The 12,863-nt window shown below is 32.7% G+C and overlaps 1 protein-coding gene across 2 annotated transcripts; it reads left to right on the forward strand.

The window, feature by feature from the left end:
- Positions 1–403: 403 nt before the first annotated feature.
- Positions 404–5,125, forward strand: LOC121769376 (UDP-N-acetylmuramoyl-L-alanyl-D-glutamate--2,6-diaminopimelate ligase MurE homolog, chloroplastic-like). Of its 2 annotated transcripts, XR_006043541.1 has the most exons (6): positions 404–2,313; positions 2,928–3,044; positions 3,450–3,625; positions 4,223–4,368; positions 4,516–4,698; positions 4,809–5,125. XR_006043541.1 is itself a non-coding variant. In XM_042166168.1 (5 exons), exons 1-5 carry the CDS (start codon positions 477–479, stop codon positions 4,532–4,534), a joined length of 2,295 nt encoding a protein of 764 aa, XP_042022102.1. In that variant the 5' UTR covers positions 404–476; the 3' UTR covers positions 4,535–5,125. The 2 variants fall into 2 exon arrangements, 1 of the variants encoding a protein (XP_042022102.1); XM_042166168.1 differs by having other exon boundaries at positions 4,516–5,125.
- The last annotated feature ends 7,738 nt before the right edge of the window (positions 5,126–12,863 follow it).

The following is a 12,863-nucleotide window of genomic DNA, read 5'->3' on the forward strand; positions in this document are numbered from 1 at the left end:
GATGTCTTAGTGCTAGGCTATTGGGATGTCCGCTATTGTGCAGTGTGATATCCTAGTGAACTATGTGTTTTTTTAAACTTAAATATGTATGTTTTTTTTAAATGAAATGGTTGCATTTTCTCCGTATTCGTGTCGAATTTTTAATTCCGTATTTGTGAATATGTGAATGAGATGTCTTAGTGCTAGACTATTGAGATGTTCGCTATTGTGCAGTGGGATGTCCTAGTGATGTGGCAGGAGGTGTTTTTGGGATGTCCGCCCAGGTTCTATACATTAAAAAAGAGGTTTAAAGTTTATAAACACTAATTACATATAATTAATTCACAAATTTACTTATTTTGAAATAAATTTAATCTCCTGTCTTTTATCGTGGAATTGGAAACAACTAAAATTTCTACTCCTTTCTAAAACCCTTATCCGTTTCCATTACCAAAGCTAAACCCTCTCTCTCTCTATCTCTCTACAGAGGAGCAAACATGCCCTTATCTTTCCTCTCGCTTCCGCCATTCCCTCCACCGCCACTTCTCTCTTACTCCTCTAAGCTCAGACCCACCGCATTCAGCCTTCTCCTCAAGCCGCCCCTTCTCCCTGCCTCCACTCCCATCTCCGCCCTCGGCCCCGACGGCAAATTCTACCCAACCCCTTCCGATGAGGACCCTCCCGAAGCCCCTGAAGACTCCATGCACGGCGTCAACAAATTCCAGCAAATCCAGCGCCAGGCCGCCCGCGCCCGCAAGCTCCAGGAAGAGCAGTACAAGAAGGACCAGCCTACATTCCTCAAGGCGCTCGAGGAAACCGAGGACATTCCCGATTCAGTTATCGATGCCGACACTGGAGATGATCCCTTCGGCGAAGTTGACAAGGCGATTGCTTTGAAACGCCGCGAATTTATCAAGCAAGGGTTAATTAAGCCGAGCTCGAAGAAGAAGCCCGAGCCGGAAGCTGAAATTGACGTTGCTGATGAATTGGAGCCTGAAGAGGTTGTCGATTTGGAGGAAATTGAGGAGCTGCACGGGCTGACTGAGATCTCAGGTGATGAGAGCGATGAAGGGATTGTGGACAAGTCTGATCTCGAGGTGAGTGAAGCTGAATTATCGAGCTCCTTCGATTTCAATTTTGATGAATTTGGGAAAACTAAACCTAGAATCGTGGATCCTAAGTTTAAAATGAGTTTAGCTGAGCTGTTAGATGAGAGTAAAGTTGTTCCTATTTCGGTTTATGGGAACCTAGAGGTGGAAATCATTGGGATTTCGCATGATTCTCGTGTCGTTGAAAGTGGTGATTTGTTTGTGTGCTGTGTGGGGACGAAGACTGATGGGCATTTGTATTTATCGGAGGCAGATAAGAGAGGCGCTGTCGCGGTTGTGGCGAGTAAGGAGATAGATATAGAGGCTACATTGGGGTGTAAGGCTTTGGTTCTTGTAGAGGACACCAATGTTGTTCTTGCTGCGTTGGCAGCTTCGTTTTTTAGGCATCCGTCTAGGAGCATGTCGGTCATTGGTGTCACGGGGACAAATGGTAAGACGACAACTTCTCATTTGATAAAGTCGATGTATGAGGCAATGGGGTTGAGGACAGGTATGCTTAGCACGGTGGGGTATTACATTCACGGGGATACCAAGCTGGAGTCGAGTAAGACTACTCCCGATGCAGTTTTGGTGCAGAAGCTGGTGGCCAAGATGGTGCATAATGGTACCGAGGCATTGGTGATGGAGGCCTCTTCTCACGGGCTGGCGTTAGGGAGGTGTGATGAGATTGACTTTGATATTGCGGTTTTCACAAATTTGACTAGGGATCATTTGGACTTCCACGGGACGGAGGAGGAGTATAGGGAAGCTAAGGTTAAGCTTTTCCAGAGGATGGTAGATCCATCACGCCACCGGAAGATTGTGAACATTGATGACCCAAATGCAATGTTTTTTGTTGCACAGGGTAATCCTGATGTACCCGTTGTGACCTATGCAATGGAAAATAAGAACGCAGATGTGCATCCTTTGAAATTTGAGTTATCTTTGTTTGAGACTCAGGTTTTAGTGAATACACCTCAAGGTATATTGGAGATCTCATCAGGGCTGCTTGGGAGGCATAATATATACAACATTCTTGCAGCTGTAGCCGTTGGAATTGCAGTTGGGGCACCTTTGGTGGACATTGTCAGAGGAATTGAAGAGGTCGATGCAGTGCCAGGCAGGTGTGAGTTGATAGATGAGGAACAGGCTTTTGGGGTTATTGTGGACTATGCCCATACTCCAGATGCATTATCAAGGCTCCTTGATTACGTGAGAGAGCTTAACCCTAGGAGAATTATAACTGGTACTTCACTCTCTGCATTGATGTGCAAAAGCATCCAGTTTTATGTTTTTCTGCTTATATTGTTTGTTATCCATTTGCGCTATCTACTAATCCTCACTTCCTCTTTCACTCCCGTTTTATCCTCTTTCTATATGGTACCTGTAGAATGCGTATACGAGTGAATATGAATTCTGAATGCGCTTTGTTGACTCTGTTTCTTATCATATTTGCAATTGCTGAAACATGATCCTTTTGGAAAGTCGGATATGTTCCCTGGTTATTCTTTTAAGCTCTACCACTTGGCTAGATGATTTAAGAAAATTAAATAAACTGCATAGCATGTAGAGGACTAGTAAACTCGACAGTAATGATAAAATAGATGAGACTCATGAAAGCTTCTAGGTATTAGAAAGTTTGAATCGTGTTCTTGTTTTTCTTGTTATCTTTTGCTCTACCACTTGTGAAATAAAAAGCATGTTCTTGTTTGTGGAACTTATTTGGATATTCTTTAAAGAATTGCTTATATTAGTAGTAAGAAACAAGTTTAAGATGGGAAGATTTATCTTGAGTCTTTTGTAGTTTCTGTTGGGATTGTATCTCTACTTTTGACCCATCTCTTTTTCTGTTTCTTAAAGTGTGTGGGTGTGCTGGTGAAAGTGACAGAGGGAAGAGGCCAATGATGACAAAGATAGCCACAGAAAAAAGTGATATTACTATCTTGACATCAGACAATCCAAAAAATGAAGATCCTTGTAAGTAAATACCTTTGCTACTGTTTCTGAGAGATTACGACACACTTCAATATCATTTAACCCTTTTCTTTTGTTTCTTGAGAAGTTTTCCCTGACTTGCTTTTCAATATATAGCATATATCATATGCGGAAAGAATCATCTGGATCGTGCCAAAAAATTTAGCTTCTGTAATTGAAGGACCACACAATTGCATAAAAGAGCCAACGAGTGTTTGAATATACCCAAATGTATATGTAGGATGAATTATATTGTACATATGCTCAGGGGTTTAGATGCTTAAATTTGCTGTATTACTTGTTTCTACACTTTTAAAAGTATTTTCGATATTTTTTGTAAAAAAATCTTTTGCCATCCACCCGTTCTCTTACCAATCTTTTGTTTCTTGATATTAATACTTATACCAGTGGACATCTTGGATGATATGCTGGCTGGAGTAGGTTGGACCATGCAAGATTACTTGAAACATGGACAGAATGATTACTATCCGCCTCTTCCTAATGGACATAGACTATTTTTACATGATATTAGACGGGTAGCTGTACGATGTGCTGTAGCCATGGGCGAGGAAGGTGACATGGTTGTAAGTTCTCAGACACTATGTTGCTTGGTTTTGCTTGCATTTCGGCACAAATTTGGGATGAGAAACCAATTTCTGAAACAACTATTTTGATAATTGAGATTACATAAACAAGGAAGCTACTTAGTCATCCCACTTACCTTGTCCAAGCAAAAGGAACATGTTATTTGAGAAAATATATGGTCTGTTCACAAATGAGATTGTATCTCCAATTTTTCTGCAAAATGCACTGTGTGGAATGTGGGGTAAAAAGGTCAGGTACTTGAAGGATGAATTCTTGACGACTGTAGCATTGCATACCACGTACATTTGGTGAACCATGCTTTTTATTTCTTAACTTGTAAATGCTTATAGGAGATTATTATGATTTAAGTTATGCCATAACATAGCTACCATTGCATCTGAAATAGGTGTTATTCAGCCTTAGGGCTGCAAAATGAAATGCGTGAATGAAGAGTATTTGTCTTGGTATTGAGATGCATGAATGAAATATAGTACCTTTTTGTCTGCTTATCTCTCTAAGTTGAGCTCTTGGCATGAGGAAAACCCCTTTGCAACCATTTGCCTTAATATTTACTCATCTAGCTCTGCGTGTGACAGGTGGTGGCTGGTAAAGGCCACGAAACATATCAAATAGAAGGCGAAAAGAAGGAGTTCTTTGATGATCGGGAGGAATGCCGAGAAGCATTACAGTATGTAGATGAGCTTCACCAAGCTGGAATCGATACAAGTGAATTTCCATGGAGGTACTTTGTCCAGTAATATACTGTATAGTATCTATGAATTTCAGTTTTCTGGTTCAATTACTTCACGCCTAATTGTTTAGTCGATAAATTGTGTATGCACAAACGAGGAAGATATGAATTTAGCTATATATTTGTATTCTGCTACAGGTTGCCAGAGAGTCATTAGTGTATTCCAATGAACAGAAAATGATTGAGGCTACTAGCTAAAGGGAAAAAGGCCATTTTATAAACATCAGCCGATTATAACGCACCTGATCTTGATGAGACACATATTTCAAAAGTCTGAGCATGCAATCAAAGACACAACAGTTTCACTCCAACAAGCAGATGGTATGTACCTGATCTTGTCCCCCTTGATGTAATTTATCTGGCTACGCTTTGTTCAAGATGTGATTCGTCCTTTAAAGGCTTCAGTCAAAAAATTATCTCCTCTGTTCCAGGAGATATTCTGGGCCGATTTCCATCTTCTTGCGTAACTAGGTTGTGTGGTTACTTCGACAACACTCTCGTTCTTAGGCGAACTGAGAAGCTCCAATTTTCACAAGGAAGTATATTAATGTAAAGTAATTGTGACTGCCCATATTACTACTGTAGTCTATATCCCATATATCTATCATTATCCCACTTAAATGTTGAGGTAGATTATTAGCATATGTTTGAGACTAAATTGAAGAGCTAAAGCAGTAGTCTCCTTGTGCCATGTTGTTTTAACTTTTGTGGCTAATCTATCTTGCAACTCTGGTTTTTCTACTGTTTATATCAGCCAGCCACCATGTTCTTTTTGCCTTACTTTTTAGAGGGAACTATAATAATGGTCCCTGAACTATAAGTTTATCTCCGCCAATAGTGTCTGGACTATAAATATATCAATTGTAGTCCATGAACTAAGGGTTTATTTCAAAACTAGTATCTCTCCCGTGCTATGCACGGCACATTATATTTTTTTCTAGAATATATATAATACCAAATAATTATGTAGCATAAATATTAAATGAAAAATAATTTATCAATTAATCTATAATAGAGATAGAAATTATAAATTATCGAGCTTCATTTCATTGCAATATAGTGATCCTATACACTAAAAATCCAAACCTCGAAACCTAAATCCTAAACCCTTAACTTTAGTAGAAATTATAAATTAGCGAGCTTCATTTCATTGCAATATAGTGATCCTATACACTAAAACCCCAAACCTAGAAACCTAAATCCTAAACCCTTAACTTTAAAATATACTCATCATGACCAACAAATGAGCCAAATATCAATAAAATTCTCCCTCCGTCCCAGTTCAATTTTAATTTGTTGATCACCAGAAGAAACTAAAACAAAGTTAACAAAAAAATAAAATAAATTAACATTAAGAAAAAGTTTAAATATTAACTAACATAACTCAAACAGAGAATGATCCTCAAAATAAAATTTAAAATTGATAGCGTAATTTCACATTCATCTGAAAAACACATACAAACCTTACTTTGATGACCAATGCAATATTGTTAGGCTACAACTCATTAAGGGATTAAGGAATGTGAATTCCATATTGAAAACATTTTATCTTGTTGGAGAAAAATCCAATAATGTAACCGGAGAAGCTAATGAAGTTGTGAAAAAGAAAAATAACAAATGAGACATATTTATAGGTAAAAAATATAAAGTAATAAATGTAAAAAATATAAAGTAATAAATGCCGCAAGTTTTTGTATTGCATTGGTGTATATATTGCAATTTGGGCATGTTATAATTATTGTTACGTTACTTTTAATTGATAGAATAAAATGATTGCAACATAATGTAAAATAGGTTATAATTATTTCAATTATTAACGAAATCTTCTAACAGTTTTCAATATAATGCAAAATATTACACAAAAATTTTAGTAGGTAAAAATAGAAGAGTAAATGCCAAAATTGGTCCTGAACATATGCCCATTTTATCATTTTAGTCCTAAACATTAACTTTTGAATTTTTGGTCCTGGACATTTCAAATCGGATCACAATTGGTCCTCCGTTAACAATTCCGTTAATATTTAACAGTCAACGATTTTAATCACAATTTTGACCAACTTAAACAATTTTTAATTATTTAATCATCAAAAATATTTTGTAAATAAAATCATAAATAATTTGATTATTTAAAAATTGTTTAAGTTGTAATAAATAATTTGTGATTTTTTGATGATAAACACAATTTTGACCAACTTAAATAATTTTTAATTATTTAATCATCAAAATTATTATTTTTAAATAAAATCATAAATAATTTAATTATTTAAAAATTGTTTAAGTTGTAATAAATAATTTATGATTTTTTTATGATAAACACAATTTTGACCAACTTAAATAATTTTTTATTATTTAATCATCAAAATTGTTTTTTTAAATAAAGTCATAAATAATTTTGTTATTTAAAATTTTTTTAAGTTGGAATAAATCATTTAATTATTTAAAAATTATTTAATTATTTCTAATAAATAATTTATGCTTTTATTTAAAAAATAATTTTGATGATTAAATAATTAAAAATTGTTTAAGTCTGTCAAAATTGTGGTTAAAATCGTTGACCGTTAAATATTAACGGAATTGTTGACGGAGGACCAATTGTGATCTGATTTGAAATGTCTATGACCAAAAAATTCAAAAGATAAAGTTTAGGATCAAAATGATAAAATCAGCATATGTTCAGGACCAATTTTGACCTTTACTCAAAATAGAATGAAATGATTGCAACATACATACTTTCATACATTACTACAATAATAAAAGAAAATAGGTTAAATTTTTGCAATTTTAGATGATTATCACAATGTTAAGCAGCAGCAGCAGCAGCAACAACAACAACAACAACAATAATAATAATAATAATAATAACAATAATAATAAAAATCAAAGCATATTAACAATAGTTTGTCATAGGAGTATGGACTCTATTTCTCACAAAAAAAAGCAAATAGAAACGATTGATCATTCCTAATTTGATCACTTAACTTATTTTATAAAATGCAGGGAATGTTCCTTGAATCCTATTGCCCTACATGAATTTTTTTAATAATTAATAGTTTAGATAAATAACTACATAACGTACTAAGATACGAAACAACGCTTCTACGGTACAGCCAAGGAAAACACATTCCAAGGAAATTACATTAGGATCCACGTTTAGTCATTTAAAAAACATGCACATACCAGACTTTGATGACCGGTGAAGTATTGCTAGGCTTGAGATCATTGAAGAATGTTAATTTCATTGTTTCAATTTTCTTCCTCTAGTAAGATCACAATATTAGGAACATAATAATACAAAAGAGTGGTTAAAATAGATGAATATTAATATATTCAAAAGAGTACGAACCATACTAAGAATAAAGTCTTCTTTGGTAGAAAATTCATGACGCAACGGAGGAAAGAATTGTGCAAGTGAAATATAAGCTAGCAAATAAGTGTATATAGACAAAAGAATATCAAATCATTATTATATGGAGTAATTAATTTGGCAATTTAAAAACGTATATCGCACGACATGGACAACCTATTCATATTCACTAAATTGTGAGCCGTAGAGAAATTATAGTATAATCATATCATATTATTGGGTTAAAAAACGCCACAACATGGAGTAATCTATTGTTTTAATTCTAAGGTTATATGGACTCTGAAATAGTTACAGAAACGCACAACAGGAGTTGATTTCTTTTTTTTAAAACGGAGAACAGGAGTTACATTCCATTTATTCCATTTTCTTTTCAATACATGACCTAATTATTAGATATAACAAATACATTTTTTCAGTTATTGCATTAAAAGTTGACACACAAATTAAATAAATAATTGCATCCAAAATTTATAAATATTCAATTCCCATCACAATAACCGTCCAAATATATAGGAGTATATGATTATGATCATGATTCTAATCAATTAACCAATTTAATTCCTATCACCATAAGTCCATAACCGTCCAAATAAATTCCTATCATATTTGTTTATTGCATTTACATCCCTTGAATAAAATAGTTATTCAAAACCTACCAAAACTCAACTTTTATATATGTATAGATTTGGTCCTTTGGCATTTTTTCAACCCAAAAATGCCCTTTTGGGCTGATGGGCAATTTTGTCTTTTCACATTTTTAACTTTTTCAATCTGATATTATTTCAATGATGTACTAAATCTGATATTATTTCAAAATTATCTTCTTCCATTTGCCATCATTCATTCTGTTTCTTTATTTAAATATTAGATTTAATTTTATAAAAGAAAATTTAAAATTTAGATTTTTAAACACTAATAAATATTTTTAATTAAACTTATTACTTTATGTATTCTATTATAAAAGAGTTTTGTGTGAGCTGGTTGTATAGTTTTATTTCTATATATATAGCTGTAGGTCAAGAAATATATATATAGTTGTAAGTCAAGAAAGAATACATAAATTAGTAATTTTAATTAAAATAATTTATTGATATTAAAAATTTATATTTTAAATTTAATTTTATAAAATTAAATCTGATATTTAAAAAATAAAACAAAATGAAGGATGACAAAAGGAAGAAGAAAGATAATTTTGAAATAATATCAGATTTAGTACATCATTAATATAAAATCAGATTGAAAAAGTTAAAAAAATATGAAAAGACGAAATTGTCCAGCAGCCCAAAATGGCATTTCAGGTGAAAAAATGCCAAAAGGATCGATTTTTGAAATAAACCCTTAGTTCAAACTATTGTAGATATTTTTAAAGTTTAGGGACTATTATCAAGATAAACCCATAGTTCAGGGATAATTTTTTGTAGTTCACTCTATTTTTAATCAGGTTTACGACGCTGCTTGTTTTGTTTATATTTTTCATTTTTACATTTCATCTTATTTCGTTTATCCTTTCTTTAATTCCATTTGTTTAAAATTGAACAAATACATAAAATTAAACTAAGATTATTTAAAAATGTTTAAAATGCATTCACTGCCTCAAACACAAATTTAGATCAATTTATAGGCTATAAATGGCCCATAAAGCTTTTCAAAATGTTATGTCGTGTGAGACAAGCTTTGAGGGATGTGTTTTTCTCTAACAAAGTTCACATTTATTGAGGTTAATGCCTGAGACAAAAAATTTTGGTCTTAGGTTTGAATCCACCGTGACGCTGCTTTTTATTATCGATTTTTAAAAAAAACCTTAATACTCTTTCTGTTCCAAGGTAGTTAAACATTTCTTTTGGGCATGGGGTTTATAAAATTGACGTGTCAAAGTAAAAGTGGAGAGAGCAAGTAAGAAAGAGAATAAAGTAAGTGAGAGGAAGATACACTTGAACATGAAAGAATTGCACATGATTTTACCTTAACATATTAAATTTTTTTATAATTTGAACATGAAAGAATACGTGTTAGAGGTGAATTGTGATTTTCACGCCATGTAATTTTACGGTGTATTGTAAGTAGGAAAATGAGATTTTACATTGTATATATGATGTACAATTGATTACTTTAGTGTGGATGATGAGAACACCGACAATAGATAAAATGTCAAAAGGAAGACATTAGAGTCATAACACGTGTTCAACTCCACGAGTTTCATTTCTTAGATCCACCACTAGTGGCAACTTAATCGGTAATATACCCTACAAGTTTCGATAATTCATATTTATGCACGAGAGTACCAGTAAACAAACACAATTTTGTAGTTAATGAATAACTCAAGCCACTTGTGGTGTGTAATGTCAAATTAGACTTCTATTAGAGGATTGTGGAAAAAGACGCAAAAATAAGATAGAAAGTGAACTGAGAGAAAGTGAGCAAGGTTGTAATTTAGTTTGAAATCAATAAAAATTTACCATATGCTCTTTGAAACTAACAAAATTTTCACCGGTATCAAAAATGTCATATATGGTGAAAACTACCACTACGAATATGACATTGCTGATACAAGTGAACATGTCTATTGATTTCAATGTACATGGTAGTGGTAGTTTTCACCGGATATATTGATCCACTATTTATTCAGCTAATGTCTAATGGTTGGGCCATTAGCCTATTAGAATAAAGATTTTTTTATTCTGGAAATTAATTATTTTTTATTGTTACATTGAAATTTTGATTTAATTGTTCTGTTTTTAGTTATAATTCAAGAAAACTATATTAAAATTTAATCACTAGTATTCAGAAAGATTTTGTACCTTCTTAAGGCCTGATATAAATGGATTGAATAAAACGGCACCGACGACAGGGCCTTTATTAAGAGCAGTAAGTAAGCTCTCCTCCTTAGCAGAAATAATCTTGTGGCTATCTTGTTTGATCGCATTCCATTAAAGAGAAAAAAATTGTTTATTTAGAATAGATAGTTAGATACGAAAAACTTGTAGTGATGAGATATTCAAGAACTAACCATTTCTTCGTTTTACACATACCAAGTTTCCCGCCAACTTGTAGTCTTCTCCTAATTGGATTCCATTTCTTTTGACCCACTTAAATGCTTGGGGTTTTGTAAAACTTGAATCTATCATCAAATTTGTTAGTTTCATTCTTTGGATCTTTTGTCGCAGCTGAACTCTTGTATTGACAATCTACATTTCTCTGTGCATGGGCTCACCCCACTTACATACCTGAATTCGCTTAAATTGAACTGGTCTAGTAGGGACGTCGCCCTTGCTAGACAAACAAATAGGCAGAGTTCAAAAGGACATAAGAGTTAACAAAATGATTTATACTTGTCATTATGCTTCGTATAGTTTGGATTTTTTTCTCATGCATCACTTTTGTACGTATTGAATAAGAAATAAAATTATAGAATAACATAGTTGAAAAACATCTCATAGATCAGGGAAAATTGTCTCCAAAGAGGACTTAATATCTAGTACATATGGAGGAACATAAAAGATAGTCTATCAAATGGTTCGAAAACAAACACGAAAATAACCCTATGCTATTACAGAAACCTTAAAATCCGTGGATCTAACCCTACATACAATCGTCGTCCGAGTCAGAGTCGCTACTAATCCACACGGGGTCGCCATACCTAGTCCCCTGCATGTCTTATCTAAACGTGCAGGTTGAACGTGATGAGTTCATGCCTTAATCCCACTCACAGTTCCTAATGCCCAACAAATAACTGCATGAAAAGAAAGAAACATTGAACATAATAAAATATGTACTTCTGAATTTAAACAAGTATAGTGTTTTTTAAAACAAATAATTAACTTAGTCCTCTTTGGCATGGGTTCGACAAGAAAAATAACCAAGTGTTGATCAAATTTCTTTATCACAATTCAAAATTATCATTTTGCATTTCACCGGTATCGACTATGCCACATGTACTTTGAAACCAATAAAAATTTCACAAGTATCGACAATACCATATTCGGTGAAAACTCTCACTACCATTTAGTAGTAATTTTCACCGGATATGACATTGTCGATACCCAAAAAGAAATACTATTGATTTCAAAGTAAATGGCACTAGTGATTTCTCTAGATATAACATTGTCGATACCGGTGAAAGTTTTTATTGGTTTCAAAGTATATGGGTAGAGAAATTGGGGGGTGCGGATATAAAAAATTCTTCATGAATCTAGTTACAATGTGAAACGTACACCACCTCGTGCTCTTATTACCCGTACAAAAACTCATGATAAGATTCACAAGATTTTCAAATAAAATATCAAAGAAAAAATAATTCATCGATGTTTATGGTAAAGAGACGTCACCAATCAAAATGATTACTTGAAACTGGCTATTGACGACTAGTCGACTACAACTACAATAAGTAATAATATTAGAGAATGGCGTGTTTTTTATCAGGTCGACTAGAATTACAAAAGGCATAATACAAAATAAGTTTATTAGTATATCTTTAATAAATTTAATAAAACAAATTATAAATCAACATTTCAAAATTCAACATATTTTAAATAAAACTTCTTTTATAAAATGTGAAAAGAAAAACTAAAATTCAACCTACGTTGAAATCATATTTTGAGTTTAAATGTCCCAAAATTATTATAAAGTCATCACCAGTGATACTATTTATTTAATTTTTGTGTTGTATTACTATTAAATTTATGATCTATAAATATTACGTATTTTATGAACTCTATATAATTTGCATGGTAAGTCATTACCATTATAGTGGTATTATTAAATTAAAGTCCCTATTATTTGATTTTTGTGCTGTTAAATTTATAATCTATAAATATTTTATAATTTTATAAATTCTATATAATTTTATTTGTGATTTATAAACTCTATATAATTTTATTCTTTGTTGTTTAATTTATTTAATTGACATTTTTTATATTGTGTGAAAACAAATTAATGGATTGTACAACGCGCATGGTTGATACTAGTAGTAATAAATAAATCACAACCAGCAGAAAATAAAATAAAAACATAAGCTTGCATAAAAATAGAAGTGGAAATTATTATAATCTTTATTTTCCACTTTTTTAGAGTACTCAAAATAATTAAGCTAGCGTTGATCTTTCAATTTAGTCGACCAACATTA

The sequence above is a fragment of the Salvia splendens genome, chromosome 15 (assembly GCF_004379255.2).
Source record: "Salvia splendens isolate huo1 chromosome 15, SspV2, whole genome shotgun sequence".
NCBI lineage: Eukaryota > Viridiplantae > Streptophyta > Magnoliopsida > Lamiales > Lamiaceae > Salvia > Salvia splendens.

What these genes read in the sequence shown, in the direction of transcription:
- LOC121769376 (XM_042166168.1), top strand. Translation starts at nt 477, where the DNA reads ATGCCCTTATCTTTCCTCTCGCTTCCGCCATTCCCTCCACCGCCACTT. An exon ending in CCCTAGGAGAATTATAACTG is followed by an intron (nt 2,314 to 2,927) that starts GTACTTCACTCT and finishes TGTTTCTTAAAG; the next exon opens with TGTGTGGGTGTGCTGGTGAA. An exon ending in TCCAAAAAATGAAGATCCTT is followed by an intron (nt 3,045 to 3,449) that starts GTAAGTAAATAC and finishes TACTTATACCAG; the next exon opens with TGGACATCTTGGATGATATG.